Source organism: Gobio gobio (assembly GCF_949357685.1).
Source record: "Gobio gobio genome assembly, chromosome: 12".
Taxonomy (NCBI): Eukaryota; Metazoa; Chordata; class Actinopteri; order Cypriniformes; family Gobionidae; genus Gobio; species Gobio gobio.
In genome coordinates this window covers 24,740,122-24,757,157 of record NC_137105.1, presented here as the reverse complement: position 1 = coordinate 24,757,157, position 17,036 = coordinate 24,740,122, and the positions used below count along the sequence as shown (strand labels likewise).

General features: G+C 42.3%; 1 protein-coding gene across 1 annotated transcript in view; it reads right to left on the bottom strand.

Annotated features, from left to right (window-relative positions):
• Positions 1-329: 329 nt before the first annotated feature.
• The window catches only part of LOC307135245 (pleckstrin homology domain-containing family G member 3), a 134,378-nt gene continuing 117,671 nt past the window's right edge, over positions 330-17,036 (bottom strand). Inside the window, exons 17-19 of the mRNA XM_079831516.1 lie at positions 4,447-4,554; positions 2,654-4,211; positions 330-2,262 (exon numbers count right to left, since the gene is read on the bottom strand). Coding sequence (XP_079687642.1) covers positions 1,340-2,262; positions 2,654-4,211; positions 4,447-4,554 — 2,589 coding nt within the window. The 3' untranslated portion in view covers positions 330-1,339. The remainder of the gene's footprint in view (positions 2,263-2,653; positions 4,212-4,446; positions 4,555-17,036) is intronic.

Here is a 17,036-nt window from a genome sequence, read left to right as displayed (position 1 = left end):
TAATTGAACTGGAAAATATTAGTTCAAAAGCTTGCTTAGAATTTTGCTACATTTGTAAACCCAAAGCATGTATACAACATTGACTTGGTGAGGGATTCAAGCTATAAATAGTGTATGAGGTACTGTTACATATTTTGCTTTACATTATTTATATTTAAATGCTGCAATTCTGCATGTAGAACATATACAAATATTGTTTCATATATTGTATTAATAACAAACCATGAACTGACACTGGGGTTTATGTTTTTGACTATATAAGGTTTGCATTTGAGGCCTATAGACCAGAGTCATTAAAATGAGACATAAAAAAATCTTTGCAAGTCTTTGCTAAGTTGAATTTTCTTCGATTTTATTATGGAGTGAATTTTCCAGACTTCCCACTTAATGAACTGTATTTCTTGGTGCATTTGTATTAAGTCAGACAAATCTATAGAATCTTAATAAATAACAGAGAGACAAACACAATGATCAGTAAGAGAGCTGTTATGTAGAAAATTATTGATTTTGCAAAGACCAGTCTATCAGCATTAATCATGGGCTGCTAAACCAAAAGTGTTTACCAAATTGTGAAGTCTGATGTTAGTGGCAAATATATCATGCACCACAATGACACATGGTAAGCCTAAAATATCAGACAAAATTGTCATACTGTACTACTTGTCATTAAACATAGTTTCCTAGACAAAAAGGGAGCTATTCCTAAATCCACTAGCCTAGGTACAAAGGTACATATATACACTTGGCTCATGCATGCTATCTACTAAAAAGCTTTAACATGTCTTAGTTAAAGTTAAATAAAAGCCCGTTTTCAAGTGGTCTGTTCACTTTGAGTCTAGACTAGAATTACACTACTCTGTATAGACTAGACTTCACTGTATTACCTTAATTGAAATACTTTTGCCAAAATTTATACAATCATGAAGAATGTCATTATCTTTACATTTATGTAAAATGACTACCAAACACATACATATATATCTACAATCAAAGATGTAAATCGTACAACAGAATGAATGCATGTACAAGATTGTACAATATTTACACTTTCTGCCTGACATTCAGACCATAAAAAAATCCATAGGTTTCTAATAGTTTTAAGAGTGGGCAACATAAATTAAACAGTGTCCAAAATACCAGTAAATTAGCATGCAAAATGTAAAGACGTAATTAGTTTTGAGGTTTAAATTTGCCAAATTATTTATTTGGCTACAGCATAATATGTGCTGACCATAACTTCAGTGGTCAAGACATAAAAAAGGAGAAATTAATGAAGCACAGCCAACAACTTTCTAGTATTTCTGAAACATAAAATACATGTACCTTAAAACAAGTGATTTTATCTTATGTTTTGGAATTTTTCTCTGAGGTTCTTGACAACGCTGTGTTGACTAGCGTCAGCCTTTTTCCCAGAATCCAATACATTTTTAACAGCATCATCTAAGTGTTCACTAGGGGATGGAGCTTTCTTAATTTTTTTGCACCTCTCAATCTTAGGCAACTGTTCTGTCTTAGATCCTCCCTCTTCCCTCAGACGGTATTCCTCTGACTCCTGATATGCCCGACAACGGTCAATGACAGCCATGATTGAGATCTTCTCATGAGAAGTTGGCGAACAAATTTGGACGTAACTGTCATCTGTTGTTATTTCTTGTTTCATGCACTCTTTGGTAGGTAGGTCCATCTCTGCTGGTGGTGTAACCTCAGGTACTTTCTCAACCACAATTATATTCTTCTCATTTGGAAGGGTAGCTTGAGCAGAGACATAGTAGCCACTGCTGGCATTTTTACTCTGAAGACTATGCAGATCACTCAAGTACAAACTACCCAATTTTTGGTCCAGAGAACCAGCACGATTTGCCCGAGTCATCAATTCGCCTGTATCCCTTCCCGGATAAAACGTTTGAATTGAAGAGTCTGTGGAACCATTAGAGGTGACTAAGTGGCTAGAAGAGCAGCTAGAACGTCTTCTAGAACTGCCATCGAACATCCTCTCTGCCACAGAACGACTTTGGCCTACTAGTGGCTGAGAAGACGAGCTGCCACGGTGTGCATATTTTGAGCGAAGCTCACGGACGTCTGGCCAGTTGAAGTTCTCAGGTGGAGGACTAAGAGGACTCATGGAATGGGACAGGTGTGGGGACAAGACCTTTGGGCTACTGAGAGAATTAGGAGTGTGGACTGGGCTGGGAGTCATAACCTGGGATTTCTGGTCTCTATCATAATCATTTGCAGTCACGGACATCATCAAGTCGGGTTTACCTGTTATTTAAAATGCCAAATGTAAGTGGAGCAGAAAAACATAAGATAATTTTATGTTTGGATATACAGTACAAATGAAAACAGTGCTAAAAAAGCCAAAGCCGGATTAAAAAATTGCATGTCTGAGCAACACACAGTAGTGGAAATTTCGTTCTCGAAAGCATCCGTGTTTTTAAATGAATTGAGTGAATGATTCAGTTACTCAATAATACTCCACTAATGCACAGATTGTCTAGAATGCTGCAAATGCAAAAAGTGAAAAGTCTCAATTCTGTTGTTTTATTCTGTTAAAATATGTTGAGGTATGGACAAAAATTTGTTGAAAATGATGTTCTTAAATTTTTTTTAAAGATTTGATTATAGTCAAATAGACAAGTCTGATCCATCTTACCTTTGGTCTCCTTCTCTGGCTTTTCTTCCACCACTGACAGAAGGTTCCTCGTGGCCAAACATGAATCTCCAGACTCCTGACTCCTCTGTCTCAGCATTGGTTGTGTGCACTTAATGCGTTGACTGAACTTCCTTGCAAGATGGAAAACTTTGTTGTGTGATGAATCAGCATCTTCTGCTGACTGAGCTCCTGCGTTTCTATCATCTTCAGTTTCTGCTCTCAACCTGAAAACTTGGGGGGCTAGAGGTCTGAGGCCTCTCTCTTCATCCTCCCATTGTCTGGGTCTGATAAAATCATTCTCACTGGTTGCATGGTTTTCCTTCTCTTTAGGTGATGGTGTGAATGACTCCTCTCTGATAGTGGTCAGATTTGAATCTTCAGATATAACCTGTCCATCAACACCTTTGGCTTCTGTCTTTTTACCCAGGTTAAGATTCTTCCTGGGGAGACTGAGACTGGCTCCTCTAAAATAAGGACTTTCTCTGGGTTTCAGTGCTTTGAGGTCCCCTTGACATCTAGTGACCTCTCTTTCCATATCTTGCCAGACTTTGATCATCTCAGAGGAGGGAAGGAAAATCTCTTCCGGATGACTCTCAGTTTGGTAATAGACGGAATGAGGTTTGATGAAACCATCTTCATCAAGGTCAAACCTAGTGAAATCTGTGGGAGCACTGATGACAGGTTGTTCCAGAGAGGCTGAATTTGCACTCAAATTGGTCTCTGATAGAGTTGAGGTAACAAAAAGAGATTCTATAGCTTTATCAGGTCCAGATGTACTGGAGGTCTTCTCAAGGGCAAGGCCTTTTTCATTAGGAATGCTGTTGAAACGACTAACTGAATTTCTAACAAGCCCACTTGGAATGTAAGTGAGGCTCTCTCTACGCTTTAGGCTAAAAGTAGCATCCTGGTGTTCAGCATTCTCATAGTAGCTTCTTATCTTGTCAATAAGTAGTTGATCTTGCCGGGATAGCACTGAATCCCTTCTTCTGTCAATGCTTTCATCAGCATCAAAAAGTCTGTCATCCCCTGATGACCCGATCATGAAGTCTGCTGATGCAAGAGCTTCCTGGGTCAATGGAATGCCATGTAACTCAGATGAGCAGGTGCTAGCAAGGCGGTGTTGACGCCCATGGGCATCTCCCAGACTTAGAGTGCTTCCAGTCCTGCTGGGTAGAAGTGGAGATGGACAACCGAAGGAGCGCATTTCATCCGTACTTACGCTACTACGCCGTGCAGTACAGACAAAGTGTTCAGCAATGGCGCTGGCTTTATCAAGCACAGATGATGGTAGAATGCTAGGGGAGTCTGATTTCTCTTCTACATCCTCCTCTTCCTCTGAAGAATCACCAGGGGTATCGGTTTGCTGAGACAGAGACGAGGCCTCTTCGGTCTCTTCTTTGGGACCTTTCTGATCATCTTTTTCCGTCGCCAACTCCAGATTGTGAATATTTGGGACTTGTTGGTCCATCTCTATGGAGTCTGGAGCACAAAAGGTGTCTGGTTTTATTTTCTCAGTGGATCCCCAGTAAGAGGATATTTTCAGGTTTTGAGATTTGTCCTTGAGGGGGTAAGAATAGAATGTCAAATTACAGTTACAAGCTGAATTCCTTGATCTCTGGGTTTGTTTAAAATATGGCTGGGTAGCACCACTAACCTCATGATACGATACATATCATAGTTAGGCTTTATGGTCACATGTTAAATTAACTTACAACCAATCAGTACAATTCTAGTTCTGGTATCAAGTGCTAAGACTAATGCATTTATATAATAAATAAGTTGAAAAAACTCACCTGTTCTGAGATATATTTTTCATCCGTAAGATATGCCTCCACCTTTTCAACTGATGTTTTGTTTTCTCTTTTAAAATTATTCTCAATGATCTCACACCCCTCTTCCTCCTAACATAAAAACATGTTTTAGCATTTATGTGTGACACTAAAACAATTAACTTTAAATAAATGCATAATAAAATGTACACTGTTATACAAGCAATATTATTAGGAACATACTATTAAGACATACAATTATTAAGTAAGACAATTATTCTCAGTTCAAATTTAAGTTATTAGTCATTAGCAAGTCCAGATGAAGTAGAATTTTCCCACATTTGTCTGTGCTGATTTTGGGAGGAAAATCTGTCAAATGTTTTTTATCAGGGCAAAATCAAATTAAGTACTATAATAATAAATTACCACACAAGGGGTTGAGGATATGCAGAACTTTGTGAATGGTGGGTGGGGCTTTTCTGCATGATTCTGTGCATGCATATTCTTTTGTTAGCCTGGGTAGGGTTTTAACAGCCTTTCTTAAGTTCTTAAACTGGAACCGAAACTCCACACTAGAGGCTTAGTAACTACTAGCTAATTTGTAACTATTCAGTTGCACCATTTGTTCTTAAGGCAGAACATAGTTAGTAGGTCGTAAGCTCTCCGTAATGTAATGCGCAGTCGTATAATATGACGTTTATCCTCAGTAATCCATTAGCAGCCTTGAAATAGGTGAGCAAAGGTTGTTTTGAAATGCTGCAAATTTCAGTTTATCCTTCATTCTAACTCTGCCTAACGTAACTAATGGTAAAATATTTAGCTTCCAATAAATAACGATATTACTTAATAATGAATAACATAATAGGTATTATATAAACACTCACCTAAAGGATTATTAGGAACACCATACTAATACTGTGTTTGACCCCCTTTCGCCTTCAGAACTGCCTTAATTCTACGTGGCATTGATTCAACAAGGTGCTGAATGCATTCTTTAGAAATGTTGGCCCATATTGATAGGATAGCATCTTGCAGTTGATGGAGATTTGTGGGATGCACATCCAGGGCACGAAGCTCCCGTTCCACCACATCCCAAAGATGCTCTATTGGGTTGAGATCTGGTGACTGTGGGGGCCATTTTAGTACAGTGAACTCATTGTCATGTTCAAGAAACCAATTTGAAATGATTCGAGCTTTGTGACATGGTGCATTATCCTGCTGGAAGTAGCCATCAGAGGATGGGTACATGGTGGTCATAAAGGGATGGACATGGTCAGAAACAATGCTCAGGTAGGCCGTGGCATTTAAACGATGCCCAATTGGCACTAAGGGGCCTAGGGTGTGCCAAGAAAACATCCTCCACACATTACACCACCACCACCAGCCTGCACAGTGGTAACAAGGCATGATGGATCCATGTTCTCATTCTGTTTACGCCAAATTCTGACTCTACCATCTGAATGTCTCAACAGAAATCGAGACTCATCAGACCAGGCAACATTTTTCCAGTCTTCAACTGTCCAATTTTGGTGAGCTCGTGCAAATTGTAGCCTCTTTTTCCTATTTGTAGTGGAGATGAGTGGTACCCGGTGGGGTCTTCTGCTGTTGTAGCCCATCCGCCTCAAGGTTGTGCGTGTTGTGGCTTCACAAATGCTTTGCTGCATACCTTGGTTGTAACGAGTGGTTATTTCAGTCAAAGTTGCTCTTCTATCAGCTTGAATCAGTCGGCCCATTCTCCTCTGACCTCAAGCATCAACAAGGCATTTTTGCCCACAGGACTGCCGCATACTGGATGTTTTTCCCTTTTCACACCATTCTTTGTAAACCCTAAAAAACGGTTGTGCGTGAAAATCCCAGTAACTGAGCAGATTGTGAAATACTCAGACCGGCCCGTCTGGCACCAACAACCATGCCACACTCAAAATTGCTTAAATCACCTTTCTTTCCTATTCTGACATTCAGTTTGGAGTTCAGGAGATTGTCTTGACCAGGACCACACCCCTAAATGCATTGAAGCAACTGCCATGTGTTTGGTTGATTAGATAATTGCATTAATGAGAAATTTAACAGGTGTTCCTAATAATCCTTTAGGTGAATATATATATATATATATATATATATATATATATATATATATATATATATATATATATATACACACACACACACATATACACACTGGATATATACTAGTGGTGGGCCATTATCGGCGTTAACGTGCGACTCTTATTGGGCAATAAAAAAAATATCGCCGTTAATCTATTCTCAAAGTTGGGTTGGGAGCTGGGTCTATACTACGCAAGCTATGATGACTTTCACCTTGATATTTTAGCGCGTATGTATACTTAGCCGAATTGCACTGTAGGGGCGAGAAAACGAGTCTTTGAACCTGTGTGTATGCCTACTAGTGTTGTCAAAAATATCGATATTTCCCTATGTATCGATACTGAAATATCTGAAACGATAAAATACTCATTTTTTACAGTATAGATATCAGCTGCGCTCTCCTCTCCGTTGACACGCACCTGCCTCCTCTCATTCAGTCCGTTTTAACCCTCTGAACATTGCGAACGGGTGTTCTGCTGGACTTTTGTTAGTATCGGTGTGACCGGTCTGAATTTTCGCGCGGGTTGCACATAATGTTAATTCTACTAATTCTCACAGATTTCGTGCTCGCATCTTAAGCGCACACACACATACCGTAGCAAAGCCGCCTCTGATATACAAGTGCAAAAATTAGCTCCTTTTTTCAGTTTATTAATGGTCAAATACACTCAAAAATGTCTCAATGCCCATCTTGGTGAGTTTTAACGTAAACACAGTCGTAATCAGCTCACAGGAACAGTGGGATCCATGCGTGCCTCAGGTCTTAAAGGGACAGAAGTTTATTATTCAAACTACAAAAAGACAAACAATCACTTACGAGCACACATATTCTGAATGCCTTCGGCCGAATTCAAATGAGCCATTTTAATCTAGATTAATCTTGGAATTAATCTAGATTAAAAAAATTAATCTATGCCCACCACTAATATACACACATACATATACATATATATATATATATACACACACTGTATATATACACACACACATACACACATATACATATACTATATATATATAGTATATATATATGTGTGTGTTTATGTGTATGTGTGTGTGTGTGTGTGTATATATATATAAATAAATAACAGTCCGAAACTTTATTCGAAATGAATAAGGATCAATAAATAAATACTGTTGAAGAAGAGCCACTTAATTTATTCACATAATGTTCTCTCTTTTAAAATGTAAGCAAGTGTAAATGTCAGCATCATCATACAACTATTGAAGTCTGTCAGGTAAAATGGTTCGGGTTACTTGACTGTAACCCTGTTCCCTGAAAAAGCGGAATGAGATGCTGCCCTAGCTTTTAGCGCTTTGGGAAGTGTCTTTAGCACGACAAGCTGTGAAATAGTGTGTATACCGCGTCAATGAAATTGACCCGGAGGTATTTGTATAAAATATACAATAGATGAGCCCCAGCTGCAAGCTCTCAGGTCTTTTTATTTGAAGAGCAGAAAGAGAAGTAGAGGGGACATTGCGACAGGTTCACTTCACTTTCAATTAATTTATTGAAAATATAAAAAATGCAAACATTGAGGTAGACAGTAAATCAGATTCAGCTCATTGACCTTTTATATTTTTAATATAATTTCTTTTTTTTGTCTGTCTATTGAAAGTCTAGGCAATTAAAAATTTCTTCTCAAGAGATCACTTTATATGATAAAGCTTTTAAGCTTTTTTTCACATATAAACATTGACCAATTACATTACAATTATCTCCCAAATATTTGCTAACAGTGTATTTTCTACAATGGGGTAATTTTTTTGCAATAGCTTATATACAGCACAAGGAAGCTTGACTTCAAATGGTAAATTTCATTAAAAAATGAAATAGACCGCTTTATTTTTTTCAGGTAGGCCTAGGTCTAACAGTAGCCTATTCAGGTAAGAAACTGAATAAAAAAAACAAAGTAATCAAATTTAAAATAACATTGGATAATCTTCATTGTCAAAAAATGTATGCATATTAATCCATTAAAGTTACACAAGTTAATCAGTCAAGAGCAACAAGTGATCGTTTGTCTTTTTGTAGTTCGAATAACTGCTGTCCCTTTAAGACCTGACGCACGCGTGGAATCAAAATACTTTTTGTTACTCATTCTTCTGAACTGTTTACGACTGTATTTACGTTAATACCCAGATGGGCATTGTGACATTTTTTGTGTGTATTTGACCATTAATAAGCTGGAAGAAGGAGCTCATTTTTGCACTTGTATGTCAGAGGCGGTTAATACGGTATGTGTGCGCTTCAGATGTGAGCGTTAAATCTACGTGAGTGAGTAGAATTATGTCTGACCGGTCACACCAACACTAATACGCTGTCATAAGGGAAAATCCAGCAGAACGCGCCGACACGTTCGCCGTGTTCAAAAGGTTAACTGGACTGAATTTGCGGGTAGTTAACGTTACAGTTACTGTGCTGTAACTTTAGCTATGTTCACTGCATATTCCACAAATGAACGTGCCATAACGGACATGCTAACATTACGTTATCACATCAAGTACTCTCAGTCAGATGCGTTAACAAGGATTTTTCAAACTCTGCTGCACTGTGCTTCACTGAAACCTGGCTGAGTGAAGCCATAACGGACAACGGACTATATCTGCCGGGCTTCCAGCTGTTCAGAGCGGATCGCATTGCGGAACTAACAGGGAAAACGAGAGGTGGTGGATTGTGTTTCTACATTAACGAAAGTTGGGTGTTCAGATGTAACAACGCTGAAGAAGATGTGCTCTCCTAATCTAGAGGCGCACTTCATAAACTGTAAACCTTTCTACTCGCCGCGGGAGTTTTCCTCGTTCATTCTCGTGAATGTTTACATTCCTCCAGACGCGTGTGTGAGTGCGGCGCTACAACAGCTGGCTGAACAAATAGCTGAAACTGAACAAACAGAGCAAATCTCTCCCGTGAACTGCAAAAATACAGACAGCACTTTACATGTCCCACCAGAGAGAGTAATATACCGGACCACTGTTAAACAACAATAAAGAATGCATATCACTCCGTCCCACGGGCAGCTTTGGGGCTCTCTGATCACTATGTGGTTCATCTTATACCGACATACAGGCAGAAACTGAAATCAGCTAAACCGTTAATAAGGACTGTAAAAAGATGGACTAATGAAGCCTGCTTCGATTGCACTGATTGGACTGTTTTTGAAGCTGCTACCACTGATCTGTATGAGCTCACAGATACTGTAACATCATACATCATACACAAGTTTCTGTGAGGATACATGCATTCCTACCAGGACATTCTTATCATTCACTAATGATAAACCATGGTTTACTGGGAAACTCAAACAGCTCCGTCATGCAAAGAGGATGCTTACAGAAGTGGGGACAAAGTCTTGTATAACCAGGCCAGAAACAGACTGACAAAGGAGATCAGAGTTGCTAAAAGAAGCTACTCTGAAAAGCGGAGAAACCAGTTTTCAGCAAACGACCCGGCTTCAGTTTGGACAGGCTTGAGGAACATTACCAACTACAAGTCACCATCCCCCCGTTCTGTAGAGAATCAACAACTGGCTGAGGATCTGGATGCATTCTACTGCAGGTTTGAAAAGCCCAGTCTCACACCACACACCCGCTATGATCTGCAATTCACACGTTCACAATCACCTCCCACACCCCCTCTCCTCCCCCCTTCTGTCATCCAACCCAAGCTTAAGGTCTGTGTGGAGGATGTGAGCCGAGTCTTCAAAAAACAGAAGACTAGAAAAGCTTCAGGCCCAGACGGCATCTCATCTGCCTGTTTGTCCAACTGGCCCCAGTCTTCACGCAGATCTTCAACAGATCATTGGAGCAGTGTGAAGTTCCCTGTTGCTTCAAACGCTCCACTATCATTCCAGTCCCCCAAAAAAACTAAATCACTGGACTTAATGACTACAGACCTGTCGCTCTCACGTCTGTGGTCATGAAGTCGTTTGAAAGACTGGTTCTGGCCCACCTGAAGGACGTCACTGGACCCTTGCTGGATCCTCTTCAATTTGCCTACAGAGCAAACAGGTCTGTGGATGATGCAGTCAACATGGGACTGCATTATATCCTGCAACATCTCCACAGACCTGGGACTTATGCAAGGATCTTATTTGTGGACTTCAGTTCGGTCTTCAATACCATCATGCCTGATCTTCTCTCAGCTAAACTGACCCAGCTCTCCATGCCATCCTCAATCTGTCAGTGGATCTCCAGCTTCCTGACAGACCGACAACAGTTCGTGAGACTGGGGAAACTCACATCCAGGACTCTCACTACCAGCACTGGCGCCCCCCAGTGTGTTCTCTCCCCACTGCTCTTCTCCCTATACACCAATGACTGCACTTCTAAAGACCCCTCTGTGAAGCTCCTGAAATTTGCAGACGACACCACTGTCATCGGCCTCATCCAAAACGGTGATGAGTCTGCTTACAGACTGGAGGTTGAACAGCTGGCTGTCTGGTGCAGTTATAACAACCTTGAGCTCAACACGCTCAAAACGGTGGAGATGATAGTGGACATCAGGAGGAACAGCCCAGCTCTCCCCCCACTCACCATCATGAACAGCACTGTGGAAGCAGTGGAGTCATTCAGGTTCCTGGGCACTACCATCTCTCAAGACCTGAAGTGGGATAATCACATTGACTCCGTTGTGAAAAAGGCCCAGCAGAGACTGTACTTCCTTCGTCAGTTGAGGAAGTTCAACCTCCCACAGGAGCTGCTGATTCAGTTCTACTCGGCTGTCATTGAGTCTGTTTTATGCACTTCCACCACTGTCTGGTTTGGTTCAGCTACCAAATCAGACATCAGGAGACTACAACGCACAATCCGGACTGCAGAAAGGATTATTGGTGCCTCCCTGCCAACCCTCCAGGACCTGTACTCTTCCAGAGTGAGGAAGAGAGCATGGCAAATCATCACAGACTCCGCTCACCCTGGACACCGCCTGTTTGAAATGTTGCCATCAGGACGTCGACTCCGATCACTGGCCACTAGAACATCCAGGCACAGGAACAGTTTCTTACCACAGGCCATTTCCCTCTTGAACAGTTAAAATCCCCCCGTTACAACGGCGTTAGCATTACTAAGAATAAATTGCGGCGTTACTATAATTGAGCTCACTGAAGCGGTTTTCATCCGAACAGGCTCTCTGTCAGTTGGACCTGCAACTTTTTTTTTTCTCTGGTTGGTGTGCGTGTGCGTATGCCGGCCTGCGTGCATGCCATGCGTGTTTTTGGTACACATAACTGATGATGATTGGTGGGTGGGAGACAAGGTTGAGGTTGATAGGTTGAGGTCACACACACACACACACACACACACACACACACACACACACACACACGCACACACACGCACACATATGCACAGTCACATACACCAACGACCAGTCCAGGAGTCAGAGCGATGGAAAGTCCAACGACTTCAAAGGTAGCTTTCGCAAACTGGAAGTATAAGCACTACTTTTTCCCCGTTGAGGTGAAAGTTAAGAATGTTTATGTAACGTGCAATTTATGCCGAGGAAGAAAGAGTTTCTCGGCAAGTAATTCTAATCTAATGAAGCACCTCACATCACATGCCGCCACAAAATTAGTGGCTAAAAACCCAGGTGATAACTTGAGCTCCACTACCAAAGGAGTAGTATAGTACTGATAATATTTACACAATATTTACACTATAGTAGGCCTACTAATAATATTTACAATACCTAATGTATTGAATTTAATAGGTGTCTCTCACATTGTCCCACAGCAACATTACAATAGTGTACATTAATGTACAATGTTTTATAATAATAATTTATACTATTTAGTGTCCAATTCATTCATTTAACATATGTAATATTGGGGGCATCCAAGTTATTTGACATATTTGAACATTTGAAAAAAAAAAAAAAGTAACACAGTAATTACTTTCCCTGGTAACTAGTTACTTTTATAATGATGTAACTCAGTTACTAACTTTGCTACTATTTGTAAGAAGTAACTAAATATAACTAATTACTTTTTTAAAGTAACGTGCCCAAATCTCACGCGATTGTGCTAATATTAGCAATCGTCTATGTAATTCAAAATGTGAATGCCCCGGAATCCTAATGGAGCCAGTGCTGCATCCATGCATTTTGTAAACGTGCGGTTACAAGGATGGCTGAATGGAAGAACCCGAAATTGGTAAGCTTTTGCCCCCAAGAGTGAACCTCAGGAACTTCCTGTGTAGTGGCAATATTTATATGTGAACCCGTGTCCTTCAGATTGATCGTGCCGAACCAAACATAATGTTAAATTTGTGACACTATCGTCTCTACAGTTAACATCTTAAACTTGAGTGCTTTAACCGTACGGTTTAAGCCTCGAAGATCTAAGATTGGACCCCCCACCCTTCTTGGGAACCAGGAAGTAACTGCTGTAATAGCCCAACTCTCTCTCCAGAAGAGGAACATGTTCTATGGGCTCTTTGTTGAATAAAGTTTGTAGCTCTTGTGACAGTACGAGCTCCAACTCTGGCTTGACAGAAGTGGAGACCACGCCGTTAAAACACGGAGGACGACAAATAAATTAGTTTACTAATTTCACTGTGCTTTACACCCATGCAGAAACGCCTGACAGAAGTTTCCACACTGCCAGACTCTGAGAGCGATAACAATTTTAACACTTCCTGTTGAGGGGATGTTAGATGTTCTATGTCCTGGATGATAGCAGGATTTATAACACAGAACATCTAACATTTCACTGAAAACCGCTGCCCCCCCTTGAATCACCAGAGGCGGCGGGGACAGAGTGGTTTTGAGAGGGTAATGGGGCGGGGCAAACAAATGTTTGAGGCGCCCCGTCCTTCAGGGGGCACCAGACTGGGCACCAGACCATCAGGACTTCTTCTTTTATTGATGATAGTCCTGCGGTCCGCCCAGGGAGGTTGCTGAGGGCGACGAGCCGGTCCCCAGTCTTTACGAGGGAGAGTGCGACTCGTCATATTCTGCTTTTTCACCTCCCTAAATCTTGAAAGACCGAAGAGAGGTTGTGTGGCTGACAGCCCCTCCCCTTGAGTGCATCGAGGAAGAAACTGAGTGAACACTTCCTCGTGTTTCTTCTGCTTCTCTAAATCTGGCCACTACAGAGTTAACTGAGTCACCAAATAAACCACTCAAATCCTTCAGGAGGTCAGCCTGCAAGACAGTCATAGCTGACCTCTTTTTATTTATTTATTTTTATATAAATAATATATAATATATATATAATATTGTGGCGAGGGGGGCGTGGTTTAGCGAAGTCTGTGACAGGAGAGAGAGTCAGAGGACGAGCGGCAGGTAAGTGAATCAAGGCCGAATGAGAAACACCCGTCTCTTGTTTCAGTGATTGCCGTGGGGAGACAGGATATAAGCCACCCAGGAAATGGGACTGGAGAGAGAAGAGCTGGACAGACACAAACACTTGGACACAAGAGGAGAGAGCTGCAGAGAGGAACTGCCAGAAACAAACCGTTGACAAAGAGAGAGAACTTTTCATTTGAGTTGTGCGATGTGCACGTTGTTTGTGATCTAAGTTATCCAGAAATAAAAGTGAGTTTGTGTCCCAGTAAGCAGACCCCTTGTCTTCTTCCTTGTCCCTTAACGAACTTTGTTGCACTGGTGCCGAAACCCGGGAGGAAGAAGACAGAGCCGCCATGCAAACACCGTCAGCGACGCCATTTGCGGACGTCATCCAGGCGCTTGCGGGCCTGCATCGGGAGCAACATCAGTCGATGCTGGAGATCCGGGAGGAGCAGGAGCGGCGTTTCCAGGCGCTACTCCTGGCCCAGCAGCAGGACTGCGAGCTGTTCCGGAGCTGCATCGACCGGGAGGTTCCGGCCGGGGACACATCACCTGCCCCGGCCAAACCCACCCACATGCAGCTCACAAAGATGGGGCCGCAAGATGATCCGGAAGCGTTCCTGGCCTTGTTCGAGCGCTCCGCGGAGGCATGTGGGTAGCAACGACTGGACTGGCCGGTGCGCCTCATCCCGCTGCTGTCCGGAGAGGCGCAGCTAGCCGCCCAACAACCAGCCAGTCCAGAACCTCCTGGTTTATGACGACCTGTGATGGGCCATTCTCCAGCGGGTCGTGCTCTCCCCTGAATAACATCGACAGCGGTTCCGGTCGCTGACACTAGGGGAGAACACCCGGCCCTTCGTGTTGGCCCAGCAGCTCCGGGACGCCTGCCGCAGATAGTCGACCAATTCATCGATCAAGTGGCACTGGAGCAGTTTATTGCGCGGTTGCCCAGGAAGACCGCGCAATGGGTCCAGTGCCACAGGCTGGCGTCGCTGGACAAAGCCATCCAGCTGGCGGAGGATCAAATGGTGGCGTGCCCAGGGGTCGGCGAACCCCTGACGGCGGCTTCTCTCTTTCTCTCCCCTCTCCTTCTGCTTCCCTTTCTTTTAGGCCGGTGCCAGCTCCCCGGACGAGGGGAGGGTTCCAGTCCCGAGGTCCGCCCCGAGGACGGGTCGAGGAACTCCAGGGCGGAGCATCGGGCTCTCCAGCCTCTGGTCCCATTTCCCCTTTCTCTCCACGCCAATCCCTTGATTCCCTTCCTGCCACTGGGGCGGTGGGGAAGTCTGAGCCGGCCTGTTGGCATGCGGGGACCCAGGTCACTTTATAGATCGTTGCCCAGTGATGGAGGTGCACGCTTTGGGATCACAAGAGGAAACATGTAGATTTGGTGAGTGAGCAAGTGAAAGGGACAGACCCATCTCTTGCTCGTCAGCCAAACCCATTCGGGAGCCCCGCAACACGGGTGCAGACTGAAAGTAGCCGAGACGAGCACAAAGCATTTTAACTGTAAAGGCTCGCAATGCTCGCACTCGTCTGACTCAATGCAGTGACTGCATGCTCTTCCCCAAACACACACAGCAGTAATCTTGTGTATCCAGTTCTGTCATTTGAAAGAGAACATGAAGAGACACAGCATTTACCCTGCGGACTCATTTTCAACTGATTAGATTTCTTTCAGCTCTTTTCACTGATGTTTCTTTGTAACAGAGATGGAAAGAGGGAAATCTGCACACAGCCAGTTGAAAACTAACTCCTAACAAAGATCTCAAGTCGAGTTTTGAAAGATAGAGAGAGATTTTTCAGAGAGAGATTGGTTTTGCACACCAACACAGAGTGGTCTGAAGATAAAAAGACCTGAGGGCTTGCAGCTGCGGCTCATCTATTTATAGCCTCGTGCAGGAGGTGCACTGATGACATCACCAGCCGAGGCTACAAATACCTCCGGGTCAATTTCATTGACGTGTTATACACACTATTTCACAGCTGGTCGTGCTAAAGACACTTTCCAAAGCGCTAAAAGCTAGCGCAGTGGGCAAGTTGGTGCAACCGGTCCATGGTCATTAGTTAGAAGTATTTTCAAAATAGTATTGCTTTCTATTTTTGTGACTGCACTAGAGAGCCACAGACATAGAAATCTCGGTTGCACTTTATTCTACAGTATATGCACTTACTGTACATGTACTTACAGTGTATATAAGTACAATATTTCAATTTCTAAGAATGTAGGTAACTACATGGGTTAAAGCAGTGTTTCCCAACCTTTTTTCAGTCATGGCACCCTTTGAAAAGGTTCTCCATTTTGTGGCACCCCCTCGCATACGTTACGCTAGGGGTGTAACGGTACAGATTGCTCATGGTTCGGTTTGTATCACAGTTTTAGGTTCACGGTTTCAGTACGGTTCAGTAATTGCTATGTTCAGGGAAAAAAAGACTACTGTCAAATAAAAATAAAGAAAATAATAAGAACAAATAATTTAAATACAAGCAGCAGCACAAATAAATACTATTGAGCAAAGATACTAATAAAATAAACTATGCTTTTCAGGTTTTTCAGGTACGTCTAACAAGTTTTCAAGTACAGAAATTGATCAAATGTAAAATAGCATTGCATATTTGAGTGTATAAATTAAAGATTAATCCTATTAAACTTACAAAAGCCTTTCAGTCAAGAGCAGTGAGTGATGTCCTTGTCTTTTGTTGTTTGACATTAAACAGACAGCAGTAAAGGCTACTGCCCCTTTAAGAAGACCTAATGCACGGATATGCGTCGTCTTTCTCGACTGCATAAAGTTTACTAAAGGCATATACAGACTATGTCTGCTAGAATACTCAAGATGGACATGTTGACATACTTTTTGTGTGAGTTTGTCCGTTCAAGAGCAAGACTTGAAAGAGAACTCAATATTTGCGCGCTGAGACGTGTGCGCGCTTTTGGATGAGTGCACAGAGACAAATTTTCTGTGCGCGCAACTTCTCATTCGCGTCTTCTAGCACTACACCAGGGTGATGACGGCAAAAACGACTGGTCATATTCGAACATCCGGCTGCAATTGCATGCATTGAACAAAGTTTACAAAGAGAGAATTAAAATAAAAAAATTGTATAATTATTTGAAGGACTTTTACACGGCACCCCTGCTCTCGTCAGACGGCACAACACCCCTGTTGGGAAACACTGGGTAAAAGTTAGGTTCAGGGGTAGGTTCAGGGTTAGTTCCTAG